Below are 24,256 nucleotides of genomic sequence, written 5' to 3' on the forward strand. Positions count from 1 at the left end.
TTCGATGACGGTTTGGATGTACCGTGCACTATTCAGTGTCCCCTCGACCATCACCAGTGGTGTACGGCCAGTGTAGGAGATCGCTCCCCACACCATGATGCCGGGTGTTGGCCCTGTGTGCCTCGGTCGTATGCAGTCCTGATTGTGGCGCTCACCTGCACGGCGCCAAACACGCATACGACCATCATTGGCACCAAGGCAGAAGCGACTCTCATCGCTGAAGACGACACGTCTCCATTCGTCCCTCCATTCACGCCTGTCGCGACACCACTGGAGGCGGGCTGCACGATGTTGGGGCGTGAGCGGAAGACGGCCTAACGGTGTGCGGGACCGTAGCCCAGCTTCATGGAGACGGTTGCGAATGGTCCTCGCCGATACCCCAGGAGCAACAGTGTCCCTAATTTGCTGGGAAGTGGCGGTGCGGTCCCCTACGGCACTGCGTAGGATCCTATGGTCTTGGCGTGCATCCGTGCGTCACTGCGGTCCGGTCCCTGGTCGACGGGCACGTGCACCTTCCGCCGACCACTGGCGACAACATCGATGTACTGTGGAGACCTCACGCCCCACGTGTTGAGCAATTCGGCGGTACGTCCACCCGGCCTCCCGCATGCCCAATATACGCCCTCGCTCAAAGTCCGTCAACTGCACATACGGTTCACGTCCACGCTGTCGCGGCATGCTACCAGTGTTAAAGACTGCGATGGAGCTCCGTATGCCACGGCAAACTGGCTGACACTGACGGCGGCGGTGCACAAATGCTGCGCAGCTAGCGCCATTCGACGGCCAACACCGCGGTTCCTGGTGTGTCCGCTGTGCCATGCGTGTGATCATTGCTTGTACAGCCCTCTCGCAGTGTCCGGAGCAAGTATGGTGGGTCTGACACACCGGTGTCAATGTGTTCTTTTTTCCATTTCCAGGAGTGTAGTTGAATTGCACATGGAGATGCAAAGCCATGACAAGAGGTTCCAGAGATCGCATGTAAGGGCACTAGGGATAACTCATGCGCTACCTGCGGCATCCTTCCCCATATGGCCCGCACTTCTGTAGAATTTGGAAAGTGGCAGGTCAAACCATAATATGGGACCTGAACTTACAGGGCCAAAAAGTTTGTGACTTCTTTTAGTCACCTATTACGACAGGCAGGTGCCTATCCTAACCCCCAGACCGGCAGGGAGCGGGAGGGGGAGGGGGAGGGGCGATGGGCGATGGGCGATGGGCGATGGGCGAGGGCGAGGGCGAGGGCGAGGGCGAGGGCGAGTTTTCTGATTCCACAGATTTACAGAACACAATGTGTTCAGGCAGTGTCAGAGAACTGAAGGTCGCAATGAAGGTGGTAGTCATCTCAACTCCTCCATTATTCCTTCACATCCTTAGCTCCACATCCACTATCCCCTGTGATGCCCATACTTTTTTGAGTTCTGCAATGTCAATGTCCAGAATATCATGGCACGTGACTACACCCTTGCTTGACCTAAGTGTGTTATGCAACTTTTGTGATGCCCTAAGAAGTTCCACCTGCTTTGTCTTGTTAGTCTCAACCAATACAGAACCATTTCGCGTCCACTTAGCACACTTTACGGTACCAGTAAGTGCTTCTAAACCTTTATGAATATAGAAAGGGACACTTTTTCAAACATCCCCTCCTTCCTCTTGATCAACAGATACACATTTTTACAAGGGTGGTTTGAAAAGTTCTTGGAACAGGATAGAAAAAAAGTACTTACATCACTGAAACTTGTTTTTATTTTTCAATGTAGTCTCCTTGTAGATTAATGCACTTGGTCCAACGTGCCTTGGTCCCATCCCGAAAATGAGTTTCCTCCAGGCCTGAAAAATAGTTGTCAACTCCGGATATCAATTCTTCGTTTGAAGTGAATCTTCATCCACCAAGAAAAATTTTCAGTTTTGGGAATAGATGGAAGTCCGACAGAGCCATATCAGGTGAATAAGGTGGGTGTGGCAACAATTCATACCTTCGTGCATGTAATTTTGCAATGGCGATGGCACGTATGTGCGGGCGTGCATTGTCCTGTTGGAAGATGACTTTCTTTCTTGCTAAACCTGACCTTTTTCGCAATCTTTTGTTGCAATTTGTCCTGGAAGTTAGCATAATATTCTCCAGTAATTATTTGCCCAGTGAGGAGATAATCTACAAACAGAATCCACTTCACATCCCATAACACTGATGCCATGACCTTTCCCACCGAAGGAATTGTCTTTGCTTTCTTTGGTGGCGGAGAATCAGCATGTTTCCACTGCTTTGACTGCCGTTTTGTCTCTGGGGTATAGTAGTGAACCAAATTTTCATCTCTGGTCACAAACCAGTGCAAAAAATCTTGTTCATTTCTACTAAAACGGGCCAAACATTGTTCCGATATGTCCATTCTCACGCGTTTTAGATCCAGGGTCAAGAGTCGCGGCACCCACCTTGCAGATAACTTTTTTATTTCTAATTCTTCAGTTAAAATGTGATATACCCTTTCAGACGACATCTGGCAAGCATGAGCAATTCCACACACTTTCAATCAGCGATCCTCCATGACCATTTTGTGCACCTTTGCAATGATTTCTGGAGTAGTGATACGTCTTGGCCGACCACTGCACAGATCATCATCTAAGCTCTCCTAACCAAATTTAAATTCATTTGTCCACTTGGCAACAGTTGAATATGAAGGAGCAGAGTCCCCCAGTGTACTCTGGAAATTGGTATGAATGTCCTTTGCTTTCATACCTTTCTTTACGAAGTACTTAATCACTGCTCAAATCTCTATTTTTTCCACCTTCGCAATCACTACACGGGAACAACAACAGAGTCACGTCACCGCCACAGCTTTCTGCCAACAGCACTGACGTGGCACGTGTTTACAGGCAACAGTCCAATGAATACCATGTAAACAACTCGGTGCGCTAGCGCTGACCTCTCGTGGTGATTCCGAGAACTTTTCAAACCATCCTTGTATTTGTGATTCCTTGAAAGCTGTTTACTCCCAGGCGGTACCCCTATCTACACTAGTAGTCAATAAGTTTGTGTTTGAGGGTCCTATCTTGGTACCACGAGCAGCTAGGGAAATAATGGTCCACTCAGATAGACCCCCTGCTTTCCTGAGTAAACCCTGTACAACTGAGATGTAGCAAGTTCCTCAGAGGTTGCTGACAATTGACTGTTCCACCTAAACAGCCATGAGCCTCCTTGTCGCACCTTGAAATTAAGAGTTTTTGAGGTTTTAACTATTCTCACAATCCAGGCAGCTAAGCCAAGATCCCCAGTCCCTGTGACACACAATATTCCACCGCCACGCTACATGGTATTTGCTGAAGCATGCCCAGCACTCACTGTTACACAGTTACAGAGGACTTGCAGCACTTACCAGCCCCCAGGTCAGGAAATTGATTTGCGAAGCCCGTACCCAGCAAACAAATACTGAGCTCGCTGAGGTGCTTATCATTTAGCATGACCTGGGGGTCACATGTGGCTTATCGAATGCCACAGAAATGGCTAGCAGTGAAGCTCCATTGTGAATGTACCCTAGTGAAAGAGACAGCATCTTTAAAGAAAAAGTTGTTGCACACAGCATGTGCATATATTTGGCATAGTATGAAGAACATTAGACAATTTCAGTATGTTGTTAAATTTCCCTTGTCAAAGTGAATACACACAAATAATGTTAACTTACACTTTCCTGCATCAAACCACATTTGACACAGTGTTATAGCCCTTTAAAATGTTTACTAATATGGTCCAAATTACAGCACATTTTCCTTTTAGACACTAGTACATTTGTCTGCAATTTCATTTTAACCCAGATATTATCTTGACCTATTAATTTTGTTTTGCCTCCTGCCATGTATTACTTATGATATTTTTCAGCTAACAATTCATCTTCTTAAATTATTGCAGATTGAAAACCTATAACACTACCTTAATTACACTCTAAAACAAAAGATTCTTTTCACCAGAAAAGAATAATACAAATGGGTGGGACTCAGTAGGTGTGATGTACACCTACAGACAAACAAATGACAATATCGCGAAAATAGGATGATTTATTCATTAAAAAGAACTTAATAAATTGAGCAAGTCAGTAAAACGTTGGTCCACCCCTGGCACTTTATGCAAGCAATTTTTCAGTGCAGCATTGATTGAGAGAGTTGGTGGATATCATCCAGACAGACATCACATCAAATTCTGTCCAATTGGCATGTTAGACAATCAAAACCCAGGAGTGGTTGGAGGGCCTGCCCATAACGCACCAAATGTTTTCAATTGGGAAAAGATCTGGTGAACTTGCTGGCCAAGGAAGGATTTGGCAAGCACTAAGACAAGCAGCAGAAACTCTCGCCCCGTGCTGGCTAAAATTTTAAGCCCAGGATGGCTTGCCATGAAGGGCAACAAAATAGGGCATTTAATATCATCAACATACTGCTGTGCTATGAGGATGCTGCAGATGACAACCAAAGGGCTCCTGCTATGAAAAGAAATGGCACCCTCATTGTCTTCATTCTTGTCAAACCCTACCTTGACCAGCAAGGTCACCAGATCTCTCCCGATGTTAAGAACATTTGGATCATTATGGGTTGGGTTCTCCAACCATCTCAGGATTTTGACGATCTAATGCACCAACTGGACAGATTTTGGCAAGATATCCTTCAGAAGGGTATCCAACAACTCCATCAATCAATGCTAAGCTGAATAACTGCTTCCATATGGACCCGATGTGCACAGACTCATTAAGGACTTGCTCAATTTGTGACACCCTTTTACTTGAATAAATCACCCAATTATTCTGAAATTATAATCATTTGTTTGTCTGTACATGTGCATCACATCAACCGATTTCTGTCCCATTTGGATAATTCCTTTCTGGTGTGTCTTTTTTCCCCCTTGGAGTGTAGATATTAGTTGCTTTTGGGTATATGATTCTAAATTTTTATCAGCAATTACCTGGGAATATTGGTGGCAGCTGTTGCATCATTTAATTATACTCTCAATCTATCCTTTACTGTTTATGACATATGTATCACTGTATCTTTATCATAATGCATAGTAGAATGTATTAATGTCCCCAACACTATGATGGTAGCCTGCATCCGAATTCTCTAACACCCCCCCCCCCCCCCGCCCCAACACACACACACACACACACACACACACACACACACACACACACACACACACACACACGTATCTGAATTCAACTGTCAACTGTTCCTCATTCCACTACTTAGAAACACTCTGCATATTGTTTGCCAAGATGTTATACAGATTCCATCCGAATACAAGCGCTCATCTATGGTAAACTGCTTGGCCACAACCAAAGACGCAGTCCAGCAAAATGAACTTGTTAAACAATAAAGACACAGTTCAAAGTAAACACCACAACAACATTGTGCACCAATATTCTATAACAAATAGTTCCTTAAAAATTGGACTTGTCTCATTTCTTTTTTTTCTTGGGCCACTTACTACACCTAATATTTAGTGTTTTTAATTTCGGACAACTTTCTTCTCCTTCCATTAGTGACTCATGTCTTGCGATGACAACAAAGAAATTCAGCAAAAGTAGCAGATAATGTTACTATTTAAACCAAATGCCAGTTAATATTCTTGCAGTATAATTTTCAAAATCTCTTGAATTGTGAAAGAATTAAGTGTCATTATTATGCAACTATTTTAATTAATTTCCACATTAAATGTAAACCATTACCTATGACTATGAATAATGAAACACATGTGGCCACAAACTTTGTACGATAGTTCCTTTTCCTCTACATTGTTGCACACCTTTTGTCTGGTAGTTTACACAAGATACAGGTTTGTATAAACTGAAATATCAAACCATAACAGAGTTTTCATTCTGCATGTGAACTCTCCACTCATAATCAATAATGTTTTCTCATAATGACCACAAGCTGTGTACTTAAACCAATGAACTGACATCTCAAAGGCTGGTCCAAGGTTAAATCTAGTGTGACTCGAATGATTCAAAGTGAAAATACGACGAGTGATTTCAACATGCTTAATTCAGTGACTGGACTAACCAAATTTACTCACCAACAGAACCTTCCTTCAAAAGTCGGCTGGGGATATCTCTGTCCAGATATGACAGGTGGCGCAAATCTCTGTCAAGATATGATGCAGCATACGTTTTCACACCTGCAATTTTGGGAACAGAGTTATTTATGTATCAAATTTCAACATGTTAATGAAGTTAAATTACGAACTATTGCTTTCTTCAGGTAAATACATGTCATAAACATGATGAATGAGAGACTTGTGTCCACAGTCATTAATAATTATTCTTCTTTTCCCTGTTCTTTCTCCCGTATCTTTATGAGGTTGACATGTTAATTTTCACATTTGGTAATGTTAGTGGTAGAGGGTGGCCACACACCTTTGCTGTTGCAGTGGAAGCTGTGACCTTGAACGCTCTGAACTGCACAAAAATGTGGTTAGAGTATAAATTGTTCATATCAGAAACAGTGGTATGAGCCATTTGCATGCAAAATTAGGCATCTTAGCATAAGACACATTTGAACGATCACCTATTCAAGGTCTAAGAGAAGAAATCTGGTAACACGAAGAAACAAAATATTGATGCAACAAGACAAAAGCACAGATATTTCAATGCTGTGACTTCAAATGCCATATTTGCCTCTGCTTAAAATAATCACACTATTTGAAAAGCAATCTTTTCTACTGTCCTGATACTGTTGCATAGATATTCAAACTTTAAAGTACAAGTGTAGGATTTCAAACAAATTGTCCAAACAAAGTGGATCAGAACAATATTCACAGCCCCTAAAGCCACTTTCTTCATATCAAACTTACCTCCTGCATTAAAGCAGTCCAATATCAAACACTGCAATATTGCCATTTTTAAATGATGATATCAGTATGTCTATGTCATAACCTGCCTTTTGGCAAGCATATTACAAGATAGGCTTTTACTTCGGTTCAGAAAGCTTGTTTTAAAGCACAGAGTGTAGTCTGATGATAACATGACAATTGTGCAACTTCACTTGCAGTTTTTCACATTGTAGTCTTACAAGAATCAACAATCCTCCTCATGTATAGCTTATACTGCCTAACGAAGTACACGTCAAGAGGATGGTAATATTTTGTCGTCTTGGGTTTAAATTCACTGTTCAGAAAACTTTCATCCAACAGAGTACAATTTTTTATGATCCGACCAACAAACACACAGCATCAGGCTCTTCACATAATCATGTACATCTGCACCAAGACTATAATTAGATATCTTTTCATATGCTCTTCCATCTTTTTCCCACTTTTGCTTGCCTCCACATGAATGTTTCATAGGCATGTTGCTTCAAATTTGTTTGAAACATCTGGGCCAAAAATGCCTTGCAGCTCTTGAAATCAGATAATAGGACTTGTTAGCTAACTACCTCTCACTGATATGGCCACATTAATTGTATGGTTGGGTGTAGAGCTACGTATAAATTGTAATACAATATCTGTATTTTTCTCTCCTCTGGGAGACAGTGTGGACAATGAAGACATTTCATAATTACATTGATTTTTATCACTGTTCCAAACATTTTATTTATCCACACTCAAGTCTGTTACCTATTTGTTCACTTCTTCCACAGATTTTTGTTCCTTCTGGACAACACTATGATGATCTTCTTGTGGTGTCACCGCCAGACACCACACTTGCTAGGTGGTAGCTTAAATCGGCCGCGGTCCGTTTAGTACATGTCGGACCCGCGTGTCGCCACTGTGTGATCGCAGACCGAGCACCACCACAAGGCAGGTCTCGAGATACGAAACAGCACTCGCCCCAGTTGTACGGACGACATTGCTAGCGACAATACGGACGAAGCCTTCCTCTCATTTGCCGAGAGACAGTTAGAATAGCCTTCTGCTAAGTCCATGGCTACGACCTAGCAAGGCACCATTAGCCTTACCTAGTTTGAGAGTTATCGTATAAATGTCACAAGAAGAACTTTGTACACCAACAAAGATTAAAAGTTAAGTATAAAGCAGCTACGTACTTTTCTTGCTACCATTCAATAGTTATCCTGTTCCAGACTTGACGCCAGTCGGCGTGTGTGTACGCGTGCCTTTCTTTCGGCTCCCTTCCCAGTGTGGCGTAGCAAGCTTGTTACGCCACAACACTTCTATGTTCTTACAAGTGATGAACACAATAATATATCTGGTAGGAATGTTATATTCAGTGTAAGGTTTGTTAATAACAGTAACTGAACCTGTGAAATTGTCCATGCCAACCACTTTATATGCTTCTAATGTCCACATTTGCAGATGCCCATAATGAACAGCAGTACCATATGGTCTTGTCCTTATCAAACTGTTAAGAGTACATACTCTTCTAAAGTTTTTAATTGTGACAGCCTGTTTCCCTCGAAGTGACCCTGATGTCATCTTCTGCTAGGCATAATCTAATATTACCCTGCAATCTGCCGGTGCCTCGTAAGATTACTATAGGAGTTCAAGCCACGACTGTAACTGTCTCCATATACATTTTCCAGTATGTTGTCATCAGTATACTGGCACTAGACATTTTAGGTGGTGATGGTTCATACTCACTTCTAGTTGAAGGGGCCTATTGCTCTGGAGATAAAAGTCTTGTACTACTGGACAAGCAAACTTTGGGTACAGGCTCTTCCTGTCTTTCTACACCTGTCCAGTATATCTTCTTGCATTTCCACATCATCCCAATTTTATCTGTGAATTATTATGCTATATAAAATATTAGTGAACACCACATCCCCAACTCCAATCACATTTACACATACAACACATTACAACTTTGTCTCAAACATTTTGACACCATTTATGGGAATAACTCACCTAATGATACCAATATATACTCTTCAGTCTCTACCCCACAACCTAACACACTAAAAGACAGCCCCCTATTGCAGCTATACTATTCACACAACCAATACAGATGGTATTTCATGAAAGATGCCCAGGAGGGGGTCCGCAGTTTGTGTGGTGCGTTTGCTGTCTGTTGCCGCCGTGTCTGCCGGCTGTCAATATGCGTAGTTCTCGAACACCAATACTTAGCGTGTGCCTCCTACGTTGTGCGACTCTGTGTACTGGTGTTTTCTTTCGATGTTTTTTTAAGGTTAATTGCTTTAAATATTGTTGTTAGATGTCATTATTGCCACTGCACCGAATCTGGGGCTTTCCTTGTCTGTGTGTAGCTGGGCCTCATCCTCAGAACACCATGTGTGTGTCTTCTATGCTGTGTGACTGAGTGTTTTCTGTCGTCTTTCCATTCGGTATGGTGTACATGAAGGATCAATGAGTGTTTCTTTTGTTGAACTACACAGAAATAGAATTGTATGTGGAATGTTGGCTTGAATTCATACAAAAATTTCCCAGTACGCATGTTCCCAATGATTCGACAATACACAGATTAGTGAAAAAATTTCAAGATACTGGATCTGGTTACACAAATGAATGTCTAGAGAACCTAGTGTTTTACCCGAAAATAAATTAGACAAAACAGGGGAGGCCTTGGAAAGAAGCTCTAGAAAGTCTCTGTGCCGTTTGGCACTTAAGACTGGTGTGTCAAGAGCATCTCTTCACAGTGCTGTGCACAAAGTGAAATTGAAACCATACAAAATCACAGTAGTGCATCAACTGAGGAACTCAGATACAGTTGCTCGATCTCGTTATTGCAACTGGCTGTTACAGTCTGTGCACGATGGGGAAGTTGATCCTTAAATGCTTTATTTTCTGATGAAGCATGGCTGCATTTGTCAGAGTATGTTAATTCTCATAACAATCGACGTTGGAGCTCTGAAAATCATCATGACTTACATCAACAACCTCTGCATGAGCTGAAAACAGGAGTTTGGTATGCAATTACTGCAAGAAGAATTACTGGACCAATCTTTTTCCATAAAACAATAAGTTTGGACAGGTACTCAAATAATAATTTTTCCCGTGCTCCAAATGTGAATTCAACAGGAAGAAACCCTAATAACCAGTACAGTGGAATGTACCCTCTGCCATGCACCTTGCGATGGTTTGCAGAGTGTAAATGTAAACGTATGTGAACAATATAATGTATCCTTTTTTTCAAGAACCAACACCTAACGAAAAGATGTACCGATATTTCATGAAGGACAATGCAGGCCCACACATCGTCAATGCATCAAATCGGAGGTTTTTTTTACGACAGGATAGTTGTCCACCCTCCTCGTTCTCCAGATCTAAATTCGTGTGATTTTTATCTTTGGGGAATGTTAAGAGACAAGGTGTATGCAACCAATCTCCCCACACTCGAAGAGTTGGAAGACAGGGTTTCGGATAGTCATTTCCCAGATTCTGGCAGCAGAAATTTGTCGAGTGTTTGCTAATGTGTTCAGGAAATGTCAGGCTGGTCTTACCAGAAAGTGACATCATTTTGAGCACCTACTGTAAATAAAGGCAAGCTTCAGTTAATAATATGGCAACACTCTTTATGCGTAACTCAGGGGGAGTGCGCCTGCAGCCGACTACCAGAAAATTAGTGTCCGAGACGCAGATGCGGTGGCAGCAGCCAGTGAGTGTGCTGTGCTACCTGCAGACTCCTCCCAGGAGTCTTACATGAAACACCCTATACTTTTTAGTGCAGGTATCACGTGCCACCATTGGATGGTGTTAGCAGACAACACCTGCATTTTGTATGTGAATGGCCAATAACACAGTTTTTTGGGTGAGAAATTTATATTCTACGCACATTTTGGTGTGGTTCTTAGCGTTCGTGGTCACACACTTCCTTTGATAGTAAGCGTCCTCAGCTGACAACTACTTAGCTATATCAGGGGATGTATGTATCTTACAGAATGTTTTTGAAATGATGAGCTTTCTACCCCCCTCCCCCACTTCAATATTGTTTCATTTTTGCTCCATGGTGCAGCTGTGAATAGCCGTACAGTATGAACAACAGTTTTCATGAGAGTGTACATAACCTCTGGAATCAGGTATATGAAGTACCTCAGACACCAGGTGCTCAAATTTTCCATTAGAAATATCCCTTATGCTTGATATACACTGTTTGACAAAGAAATTGAAATACCCAGAAGATATTTATTTATTTACATTTTCTTTGCGTGGAGCCATCGTAATGATGGCTTTTGCAAACGTCAGACTTAATACTATGGTTACATTTACAAACACTATATTCTGTAGCTGTTGCTTCTTATGTGTATTTTTTTTTCATTTATCACATTACAACTGATATGCTAATGCCTCATGTTACAATCACTGTCTTAAAATTCGTTGAAAGAATACAAACATTTTTCTATTAGAAAAGATTTTAATTTTGTTTTAAAAACATTTCCCCTGTACATTCTTAGAGAGTTTGGTAACTTATTATACCAAATCAAACCACTGATAATATGGACTTCTATCAGTCATTTTTAACATTGTTCTGTTACGGAAATAGTTACACTTTGTTCTAGTGTTGTGATCATGTACATCACTGCCCTTGATAGCTTCTGTTGGTTGAATTATAAAAATATACATCTATATTGAAGATGTACAGAGAATATATTGTCAGATATTTCTGCTGCACAATCACTTCACAACATGAATCTCTATGTCCCATCCCATGTATATGTTTTATTGCTCTTTTCTGTAGTAGTATTATTCTTTTTAAATGTACATCAGCTGCACAGCCCCATAGTTCAATTCCTTAATTGAGAAAGGGGTGAAAGTGTTCCATAATATACTAATTTCAGTGCTTGGCTAGGAACTATCTTTGCGAGCTGGCTGAGGAGATATATGGCACTACTGACTTTTCCGCATACAAAATTAATGTGGTATGTCCACCGCAAATTTTCATCAACATACACACCCAGGAATTTACAGTTACCATTTTCTGTTGCAGAGATATTACACACACTATTCATATTGTTGTGGTGAGAACAGCCTGTTTTAAATGTCAGTAGTTGAGATTTGGTGACATTCACCTTGAGTCCCTGATCACTGAAGTATTTTGTCACTTCTGTGACACCACTAGTAGCAAGAGATTCTAGCTCATTACATTCACTCGCGTACAATAAGATTCACATGTCATCTGCATAGCTTACAATATGGGAGTTAATGGGTTGTGCAGAGGGTCCAAGGATTGAGCCCTGTGGTACACCTTGTAACACAGGTTCACTGGTGGTCTGGGAGTGCATGATTTTATTATCTAGTTTGTATGACAATTTAGTGTTTTGCTTACAATTCAGCAGGTATGTGGTTAGAAGATTCATGGCTTTATCCCCAATACTACAAGATTTTTGCTTTTTAAGAAGTACCCTATGGTTTACCGTATCAAATGCTCATCAGATCCAAAAATATACCTGCAGTCTGCATATTCTGGTCCAACAGACAGTAAACTTCATGGATGAACTGTGTAACTGCTGTGGTTGTACTTAGCTCTTTTCTGAAGCCATGCTGAGAATCTACAAGGTTTTGTGAAAAAGGCACTTAGCTGAGAAAGGATAATGCTTTCGAATATCTTACTAAAAGTGGGGATTAATGATATTGGTCTATAGTTGGAGACATCTTCCTTACTTCGCTTTTTATACACTGGTTTCACTACACTTATTTTTAGAACTGTTGGATACATGTTCTCTCTAATGTTGCAATTAATCAGGTAAGAGGTTTAGAGATTTCTTTTAAGCACACTTTAGTAATAGCACTGGATACGCCATCCCATCCAGATGAAAATTATTTCTTTAGCATGTATACTGCCCTGCAAACCTCCTGCTCATTCCCTTCCACAAATTCAAATTCGGTACACTGGGTGAGATGGCATCGGGTCTCTAACTGTGAATCTATAATATGAGTTGATTGTTCACCAGAAATGTAGTTGGTATTAAAAATATTAATATAGTATCTGGGTTTTTTATAATGTTACCATCTGTCTTATGCTGAGTGGTTCCATGTTCATCTTGTTGGGACCTTTTCACTATTTGTCAAACAGCTTCAAGATGCTTTGCTTATGTTGTCAGACTGTTCTATTGTTTTGTTGTTAATCTGCTTCCTTAGGTTAACAATTTCAGTTTTAAAAGTTTGCTTGGTCCTATTGTATTTTTCCTTGAAAACCGGCATAGTAATGGCTTTATAAAGCTGGTTTAGATCATGCACTTGCTGCCTGAGCCTAATCAGATTTGTTGGGAGTTTTAGTCTAGGATTACTTCCATTTTGACAGTGTTTAACTACCTTCTGGATTTCTCTGATTGGACAACTATATTCATAATGATGCAGTAGGGTTGAGTAGAATTCATTCCATTTCTCATCCGACCGTTTTACCAGGTACACAGAATCCCATCTCTCATTCGCTAGTTTGTGTTTAAGAGCATTAATATTTGAGGTATTCAGCATTCGTTTCTGTAGCACAATTTTTGTTATTTTAGGCACAACTGAATTTTTGTATTCTAACACCTGACAGAAGTGGTCAGAATAAAGAAAATCTAAGTTACTGTAATTTACGTTATCTATAACATCTTTGTTGATTATAGCATGATCTATTCTAGTGGAACATGTGTCCGTCACTCTGGCGTCTGAGTTCACTATATTTACAAGACTGTATAAGGTCAGTATATCACTGAGTTTCAAGTTTACTATACTATTTGAGTTTGCATCTATATTAAAGTCACCTAACATAATAAGGTCATTAGAACTGGACTGACCAACAACACTACTAAGTTTATCCATAAACAGCATTACAATAGCATTTGGTGGCCTATCTACTCCAATCACTTTATGCTTTGGTAACTTAAGATCATTACTGTGGGAGTACAATACCTGTCATTTCAATTGATCCTTCTTTGGTGTGGTGTTCAAGAAAGGAAATTTTTTTAAGCTTCTATGTCCTTATTTAGATAAGATGCCACGCCACTACCTTTATGGCTTTGCTACAATAACTAATGGTCATATGTCAATGTAACTTCGCAGAGGTACACACCACTCGTCGGTATGGAAATGAATAAGAGTTGCAATTCTCTATGACAAGTAGAAAGGCCAGACCTGACAGATTTTGAAAGGGACCTCACTGTTGGTATATACATTTGGCCAGCTGGCTGAATCATTCAATAATCTGATTTGTGTGGCATTTGGGTGTGGCTTGGTCCCAAAGGTTGGACTGCTTTGGAACACGAACCAGGGATACTCAATGTCAAGGTTCCAGTCAACCACATCTGACCATCAAAAGGGAGGATCACTGTATTGAGCACTAAGCACACTGTAACTCCTTTACCTCTTCACCTGCCATCTGAAAACATGTAATGTACCTGCAACATGACCTGGGGAGAAAGCTCCAATTCTTCCAATGTTTTGAAGAGGCACAGCAATGTTACTCCTGGATTCATGGTATGAGGAGCCATCATGTACGACTTCAAGTTGCAGCTGGTAGTGACTGAGAGACCTTTAACAACACAATGTTATGTCACGAACATCCTGTGTACTTACATGTTACCTCTTGTGCAACAGCATCGTGGTTCCATTTTTCAACAGAACAATGCTAATCCACACATGCAACATGTCTCTACGAACTGTGCAAACGTGGTGTTGAATTACTCTCATGGTCAGCAATATCCCCACATCTGTTCCAATAAAACACTTATGGGAAAGGACTAGTTACAACAGTTGTGTGCTAGCTTACCTCAGGAGAGAATAATATGGCTTTAAGAAACCCTTCTCGTCCAAATCAAAGCATTCATCAGGGCCAGAGTGGATACGATGTCATACTGATAAATGGACTCAGGCATCCAAGTTCTTTGTAAATTTGACTTAATACTGTAACCACTGGAATAACATCACATACCCTCTCAAACCTAGGAGTTTCGTTTTGTTGCTTCCCTCCCTTCTAGGTGCTTCAACTTTTTGGTCAGGTAGTGTAAGTTGTCTGAGGATAATAAAACTGTAGCAGAGTACAAATTGAAGTATGTAATGTAAAACATGGAAGATCATCAAAACTGTGGAATAAACTAATTTTCCTAGTATTAAAAGCAAAAACATTTATTTCACAGTTACATGCTTTCCATGCAAATTTTTCATTTATTCTCAGTAATTAGCATTTTAATTCATACCTAAAACACCAATAGCAACTGTGGGTAGTCTTAAATATGAATAAACTGCATGTAATGTTTTAAATTGAGAGTGATTCATGATCACAGTATGATGATAACACATTCTGTGTCAAGTGTGTTTGTCTAATTATTTTGTGGCAAGCAGATGGGATGTAGGAGTTTGGAATTCCAGAGAAGGAATATTTAACAAGGGGAGCACAAGTAGTTTAAAGATGGTTCTGGTTGGCTGACATGGTTTTGGAAGACTAGACTTATGAGAATTATTGTCTGTTGGAACCTGATTGGTTGGAAATGTTTGTGAAAAGAAATTATGTAGGTGCAAAAATGGTGACTTAAGTAGTCAGAACACAAGTGTGATAAGTGTGCAAAGGTTTGAACCCATGGGACAAGCAGTTCACTTCCCCCAAAGTCGAAAATCTGACTAGTTTTCACATAATGAATTCACACTTTCCATTTACTATGGGAATGGATCTCCCATGTTGATTCCCGTGTAAAACTAATATGCCACCCACATTGCTAACCAGACACGTAAGAGCATTTCCTTTGTCACACAGTATCAATCAGTGCAGGACGAACCAAACAAAATACTCCAAAAGGGTTTCAGACATCTCTTGCCATCCCTGAAATGATAATATCCTCCAAAATCATCCTCCTCACTCTTACCACATCAGCACTCCACTATCCACATTATCTAACTAGTCTCCCTGCATGTTCCTGTGCAACATGTGCTCTCAATCCACAGGTGTAACTCTGTGAAAGATGTAGATGCAGTCCAATCTCTGTATTCAGCATGCAGTCCAATCTCTGTATTCAGCCACCATTTCCAGCTGCAATCCTGTCAGTGCCATTTCTTACATAACATTAGAGAAAGGGCTAGCTATTAACACTATCTCACATCAACCTAGATAAGTCTACAGGGCCCAAAAGTGTATATGGTCAAGAACAAACCACCTTTGCATCCCAACACTTACACTTCACAAGTAAAGATTCTGTCCTGCAGAAACTGCTCTGATAGCACAAGGTGTGTGTGAAATGCAGATGATAACTTAATTCTCTATTGTAAAGATACAACAAGGAAAGAAGTTTTTCTTCTCCACTTAAGTGATTTGTGCATTGCAATTGTAATAGATGAGAGGTGTCACAAATGCACTTTGGATTGAAAATCACAATTTACATAATATTCAATAAATAAACAAAAAAGTAATTAAACCCTTCATTATTGATGGTGAAGCTGCTCTGAAGATAATACTAAAATGGTCCGATATTACTGGTACATTTCTCATGACGGCCTTATTTTAACATTAACTACCACCACCACCACCACCACCACCACCACTCGGTGCTCGATGGCTTGGTTATCAGCACCCTTGCTGAGTATGAATGGGTGTATTTTATGTAGCGAAAAAACTCATTATGTAGTCACAAAATTTAAAACACGTGCCATAGTCATTCAACCACTGCTTAAAATAAAATGCAAATCTCTAGCCAAGCCATTTAATGCTCTCATATCAGCATACAAACAACATATACATAAAATATGGCACATTGTTACAGTTACGCCACACGTTTCACTTTTGACGCAGGAGGAAATTGTGGTCAAAGTGCCAGGCTCTTTATACACTCCTGGAAATTGAAATAAGAACACCGTGAATTCATTGTCCCAGGAAGGGGAAACTTTATTGACACATTCCTGGGGTCAGATACATCACATGATCACACTGACAGAACCACAGGCACATAGACACAGGCAACAGAACATGCACAATGTCGGCACTAGTACAGTGTATATCCACCTTTCGCAGCAATGCAGGCTGCTATTCTCCCTTGGAGACGATCGTAGAGATGCTGGATGTAGTCCTGTGGAACGGCTTGCCATGCCATTTCCACCTGGCGCCTCAGTTGGACCAGCGTTCGTGCTGGACATGCAGACCGCGTGAGACGACGCTTCATCCAGTCCCAAACATGCTCAATGGGGGACAGATCCGGAGATCTTGCTGGCCAGGGTAGTTGACTTACACCTTCTAGAGCACGTTGGGTGGCACGGGATACATGCGGACGTGCATTGTCCTGTTGGAACAGCGAGTTCCCTTGCCGGTCTAGGAATGGTAGAACGATGGGTTCGATGACGGTTGGATGTACCGTGCACTATTCAGTGTCCCCTCGACGATCACCAGTGGTGTACGGCCAGTGTAGGAGATCGCTCCCCACACCATGATGCCGGGTGTTGGCCCTGTGTGCCTCGGTCGTATGCAGTCCTGATTGTGGCGCTCACCTGCACGGCGCCAAACACGCATACGACCATCATTGGCACCAAGGCAGAAGCGACTCATCGCTGAAGACGACACATCTCCATTCGTCCCTCCATTCACGCCTGTCGCGACACCACTGGAGGCGGGCTGCACGATGTTGGGGCGTGAGCGGAAGACGGCCTAACGGTGTGCGGGACCGTAGCCCAGCTTCATGGAGACGGTTGCGAATGGTCCTCGCCGCAACAGTGTCCCTAATTTGCTGGGAAGTGGCGGTGCGGTCCCCTACGGCACTGCGTAGGATCCTACGGTCTTGGCGTGCATCCGTGCGTCGCTGTGGTCCGGTCCCAGGTCGACGGGCACGTGCACCTTCCGCCGACCACTGGCGACAACATCGATGTACTGTGGAGACCTCACGCCCCACGTGTTGAGCAATTCGGCGGTACGTCCACCCGGCCTCCCGCATGCCCACTATACGCCCTCGCTCAAAGTCCGTCAACTGCACATACGGTTCACGTCCACGCTGTCGCGGCATGCTACCAGTGTTAAAGACTGCGATGGAGCTCCGTATGCCACGGCAAACTGGCTGACACTGACGGCGGCGGTGCACAAATGCTGCGCAGCTAGCGCCATTCGACGGCCAACACCGCGGTTCCTGGTGTGTCCGCTGTGCCGTGCGTGTGATCATTGCTTGTACAGCCCTCTCGCAGTGTCCGGAGCAAGTATGGTGGGTCTGACACACCGGTGTCAATGTGTTCTTTTTTCCATTTCCAGGAGTGTAGATCCAGTAAAAATGGTCTCATTTTGTTGAGTGAGTAGTACGTCACAGTCAGTAAGTTGTTTTAAGTGTCTGAATTTTATTTCCACTCATTTCAAGTCACACTCTTCCCCACGTACCCATGATTGTCCTTCTCACTAGTGACTTAACTGATGTCACTGAATTCTTATCACAAACTTGTTTGACTGTATCTGTCATCTCGTTACCCCAAAATCTGACCTGTCCTGTTCGGTACAGAAAACAGGGTAGCCAAAATTTTCTGTAGAAAATTTTCTGCTAGATATATTCTCTCGATGCTTTGCATAGCACTTTGTGAGTTGGAACAGATAAGGAAAATCTTCATATGCATACATCTCATTTGCATAAGAGCCATCCAGATTGCATACAACCATGCATCCTAGACACTGAAGTCTGTTGGCAAGTGAATGCTTGGGATGCTGCCTGGAAAAGCTAATGAAAAGTCACCTAAGTCCCTTGCTTGGGACCATCTGCATAAACCACTGAATCATTACAGTGATTGTTTAAAATACAAAAGAATGTTTGCTGACAAAATATGCCATACCAATATCCCCCCCCCCGAAAGTAATTTAAAGTTCTTCCTGGGTATGTCTATCATCCAAGAGCTGAATGCTCCACTGCTCTAGGAGAACCTTGATGTCCTATACTGTTGTCCACTAAAAGCTGTTTTGCCTGGACTCGTAATGGCTTTGTGGCTCACATATGGTCAGCAACAGTCACTCTGTTGGAATGTTTGTATGTTGGAGATTCTTGGCTGACTTAGCTTTGAAGGCATGTTGCACAGTCAGGACCCCTGTCAGATAGAAATGGTGGCTCACTAACTTTGACGCAGAGGCGAGGGATAGGCATTGTTCTTTTAGCTCCTTTTGTCGGTCTGATACCTGCACAACACATAGTTGTTTACACAGCTGTCCCAACATGCTATACAAAACAGTCCATGGTCCTGAGGCAGGGATGAGAGTAGCACAACCTTTATCAGTGACCCATCTGATTGATTCGCATATTATAGGAGCTGGTGTGGAATGATTAATGGTTTTACAAAACTCTTGCCTTGACACTTTTCTGCTTGCTTTAATTATTCACCATGCTTGTGCTTTCATAACTTTGAAGACTAAATGGTTCTCTCCTGTTATTCTCACTCTGAACATTCACTGTGCCACCCACTTGTCCCTGACTGCACTACGGCATTTTCCATTACACCATTGCCTCTTAAGCAATCCTCACAAGGGACATGTTTCTCATCATGAAATATGCCAGATGTCGTGTCTGTCATGGTTGCTGCATGCTCTGAAGCAACATGCAACATCTCACAAAATATGTTCCGCATCATGATTTGTCTCATCATTTGGGAAGTGTCAAGACTGGAAATGGAAAGATTTGGAACTTGCATGGGTGCTGACGACCACAATGTTCAGTGCCCCACAAACCAACATTGTCATTATCATGATTTGTGACTACAGCACTCTCCAGTAGCTATTCCCAGCTGCATCTGGCACGTAAATCTAACAGATTCTCTACAAAAATAGATGCGCATAAAATAGCTGCATTAACTCTGTTAGCAACAGTGAAATAATAGTGAAGAAAATTGCAAAGAAGATTCTGGACTCTTTGATAGCTTGAACAATGAACAGTTGATACAGGAACACTATATAATGCTGTACAACGATCTGAGATACATACTAGCAGAAGTAATTGTCAACTCAATTAAATCTCCATCCTATTTTCAGTTTTAAACCGAATATAGTTAGTCTCATTTCTATTGTCAGATTGCACATATATAATATCCATATTCTCGATGTTATATTGACTATCATGACATTGAAGTAACATACTTCATCGCACAGATTTCAAGATTGGGATTAGTTTCATAATTTCATTCGAAAGGAAGAGGAGAAATTTTCGATTTGCTCACCATCAATGGCAAAGATATCTACTGGCAAGACACTAACACGAGACAGTTCATAAAACCAAGAGATAGGTATATACACTGATCAGTGACAAAATTATGACCACCGACCTACTATCGATTTAAACCCATCCAGGCAATAGCAGCACCAACTGGCAAGGTATGACTGCTAGTCAGACACATGCACAGTGCATGTAGTATCAGTGAGTGGGCTGTCCTTGTGTAGAATGGAGAAGGCGGGTGATTCATCTGAGCTTGACCAAGGGCAGGTTATGATGATGCAGAGGCTTGACACTAGCATTTCGAAGAATCCATGACTCCTCAGGTGTTCAAGGAGTACTGTGGAGAAACAAAGCTGAAACCACGTCCAGACATCATGCGGTTGGAGGCCACGCCTTTTTATAAATGTCGCCTGTCATAGGCTGGGCAGATTGATAAAACAGGACAGGCGCTGAACTACGCCAGAACTAACATCAGACTTTCATGCTGGGCAAAGTACAAGTTTGTTTGTACACACAGTGCACAAAACACTCATAATAACAGGCTTTGCAACCGATGACCTGTGCATGTGCCAATGTTAATATCATGACACTGGCAACTACGACTGAAATGGGCACATGACCACCCCCACCCAAACCCCCACCCCCACCCCCTTCGCCCAGCACTGGATGTTGGCACAGTGGCAGAGCACTGCATTATCTGATTAATCCCGATACCTTCTTCATCATGCCGATGGGAGGACACAAATCCGTCACTTTCAAGAGAACAGCTCCTTAACACCTGTACTGTGGCACAGAGACAAGCTGGTGGCAGCACCGTTATGCTCTGGGGTACATTCAAGTGGGCATCAGTGGGTCCAATGGAGCTTGTGCAAGGCACCATGATGGACAAAGAATATCATACATTGGTTTCAGACCACATACACCCCTTCATGACAATCATGGTTCCCGACAGCAGTGGCATTTTTCAAGAAGATAATGCGCCATTTCACAAGGCCAGGAGTGTGATGGAGTGGCTTGGGGAACACAGTGGTGAGTTCAAATTGATGTGCTGGCCACCAATTCATCAGACCTGAACCCTATTGAATACATCGGGGATGTGATTGACATGGTGTCCTTGGAATTTACAGAAATGAGGTGATCTGTGTGTGCAGATGTAGTCGAACTTACCGGCTATTAGGTACGTGGTCATAATGTTCTGGCTGATCAGTGTGTATTTCAAACAGTTTCATAACAGCGAAAACTTTCAGTGTGTAACTTGTGTTAACTTTCTGACACAGACTGTCAGTCATGTTAAGATTACTATGCACTGGGGAAACATTCTAGTCGATGGCCTATGAAGCAAGAATTGCAGCTAATACATTGATTCTAATAAATAACTTTGACTGTTGCCAATAACCTTTCTATTACATTTATAAGAAAGCCCCTCAACCTTTTGGGGGGGTGGGGGGTGGGGGGGGGGGGGTGGGGGGGGATTTGGAAGGAGCTGGACACAAACGTGCTACCTTTCACACTCATGGTACTGTAACCTTCGCTACAGCTTCGATATGGCCACCGCTCCTCAATGTGGTATATACTGTGTAAAGGCTGTGTCTAAAAATTCCATTAGGTTTTACTAAACCATGCACTTTTGATAGATCATCATTGTGCTGTAGCAATGAAACAGTACACTTTCATTGCACACAAATTATAACATTAAATGCATCAAATACAGGAAGCCTTTAACTACTGATATAAAGTATCCTGTCTTTCATTGTAACAAATCGTACCTAAAATGACCCGTTTTTGAGAGTTCACAATTTGCTGATGCTTTGAAGCAGCTTATATTCAACCACATACTCAATACTAAAAAAACATAAAATACGGAGTTTAAATTCAGAAAATTCAGTGACTCCTACATTCTGCTTGTGATGCGAAAATGATGATGCCTCTCATTGGCTGTGTTCCTCTTCATGGGATATAAATGTGAAATGCCAGATTCTTCATTTCACACTTCGCAGTGTTGTGGAACATGGAATACCACACTGTGACATCACCGTCTCCTCATCCACATACATTTTCACATACCGTGAGAGGACAGCTTTAGGGTGTTCTGAGGTATTTCATGTGGATGTCTCAGCAATATGGTGAATCATGCATTCAATATAATCCCACAATTTACAGATGCTAATGATCTTTATCAATGTGTTCCAATCTTACTACGGCTGAAATGGGCACATGACCACCCCCACCCAAACCCCAACCCCCACCCCCTTCGCCCAGCAGAATCCAGTCTGCCTTGCTGAGCATCAATTTTGGTGGCTTCTTTTGTGTTCTCTTCTATTCAGAATGTGTGTCCAGGTAGGGAAGTGGTAGCTTGAGTGTGTATTGATATCCACTTGCCACACTACAATATCTGTAATGCAGGGAACAGAAGAAAAATTCAATTGCAAAGAACAAATCTACGGCAGAGCTAAATTGTGTCGCTCTCTTCAGAAGACAGATATCTTCTGACACAATCGGGCTCTCAGTAATTCTATCCCGGGGCAGGTGCATTAAAATGACACACAAGTAGGAATGATTTAGGGAGTTGCCCAATGAGACCTACAATAGAATCTTTATCAAGTGAGTCTTATGGTGGCAAGTACTCTGGGCAGACATTAATTTTCAGTGACAGATGGATGACAACAGCTACTTAAAGCAAGCTGGTTGAGAGTGGAACAGGTGAACTGTGCATGTATCAATAATAAATAATACTACCCTAATCTTAGCTCTGTTGCCACTGATGTCATCTTCCCTTTGAAGAGAGAAGTTTTTAACACAAGGACATCAATCATTTTCAGTTGTCTCTCCTGCAGAGTGGCTTTTTCTGTGCTAGGAATTTGAGCCCCTCCATATGTTTTTTGAACCCATTCACATTTCACTGTATTACAAGAACCATCTTTCAGTAAGAGTTTTCTTTTCCCCTTTCCCTCTGCCGTGATGATGAACAGGAAGTGTTAGAAGAAAGGGTAGTAGTGTGTTTTAGTTCGTCCACGGTAACATCATGTCCACAACATTGACTTCAGCAATGGAAAGTAGCACTGCTCAGTTATCCGATGGTACTGATTTCTGCAGCTGATATAATAAAAGGTTTGGTGAATGCTAGACGTTATATAACTTTAAAGACTTTCTCGGCTCACCATTTGGGATTCTGATGATCTTCAGTTTCTGCTTTTTGCTTTTCTCGGCATTAATGCACATCAGTCCTTGTTTCATATGGGATGATCACCTCAAGAGCTGACACACATTATAGATGTACAGGGTTAATTTGCCTTAAGTGCCTTTGGCACCATCTATGGCATATGAGCCCACTGTTACAACCAAGAGTTGTATATCCAAACTTTTGGTGTTTAAAGGATCTCACAGGGTTTGGCATACATGTTCTAACTTCGGGGCAGATAAACCAAGCTTTGATATCCTCTGGTAATACAGGGGAGTTAAATGTCAAAACATATGCTTTATTTTTTTTTTCTAATAACCCAATAATCTCTCTTAACAATTTTCTTCGTGGCTTAGAAGCCAACGTTTCACCACTCTTCCTTTCATTCAATAGCCATTATACCTAGGCAGATGACTACCCGCATGCTGAAATTAAGGATACTATGCGTTTCTGTTACAATTGGGTATTCACCAATTTTTTTTCAAACTTAAAAGCTTTGAAATTTGCAGTGTAGCTGTTTCGAAGTTGTCTGACTCCTTTCAAAGATGGGCTATTGCTTCTAAAGTTTTACATGTGTAGAAAGGGTGAATGTTTTTGAAATATCTCTCCCTCTCTTTACTACTATAAATGAATTTTGGCAATTTTATGCCCTGTTACTTTCTTTACCATCATTCTTACGGTGTTTTCCTCAAGAGATCTGTCCATTTGAGCTGTTTTTTATTAGTTGAGTGTTAGCACTCCTTTCTACCAGAAGGCCAAATTTGAGCTGTAAAAATTGTTCCGACCCCACAGTTTGCTATGAACATAAAAAAATCCACCCAGGCAGAGAACTGCTGGCCTGAATAAGCCTCACACAATAACGGTGCTTGCAGTTGATCCAGAGGCTGCCAGTCAAGGTTCTTAGCATTCTCGTGACTCTCATATTTTCTATATGAATACTCATACAAATGAAAGCACAGGTATGAAGTTAATCGAATGCTCCAATCTTATGGAAATTACTCTCCTGGTAGTATTGTATAAAGTTATTTATCACATAATTCTTCCGGTTTTCCCAGCAATACT

At 41.8% G+C, this 24,256-nt stretch overlaps 1 protein-coding gene across 1 annotated transcript in view; it reads right to left on the bottom strand.

Annotated features, from left to right (window-relative positions):
* The window catches only part of LOC124555884, a 242,730-nt gene that overhangs the window by 170,204 nt on the left and 48,270 nt on the right, over positions 1–24,256 (bottom strand). The window contains exon 7 of the mRNA XM_047129945.1: positions 6,053–6,154. Within this exon, the coding sequence (XP_046985901.1) occupies positions 6,053–6,154 (102 nt within the window). The remainder of the gene's footprint in view (positions 1–6,052; positions 6,155–24,256) is intronic.

The sequence above is a fragment of the Schistocerca americana genome, chromosome X, assembly GCF_021461395.2.
Source record: "Schistocerca americana isolate TAMUIC-IGC-003095 chromosome X, iqSchAmer2.1, whole genome shotgun sequence".
Lineage (NCBI taxonomy): Eukaryota > Metazoa > Arthropoda > Insecta > Orthoptera > Acrididae > Schistocerca > Schistocerca americana.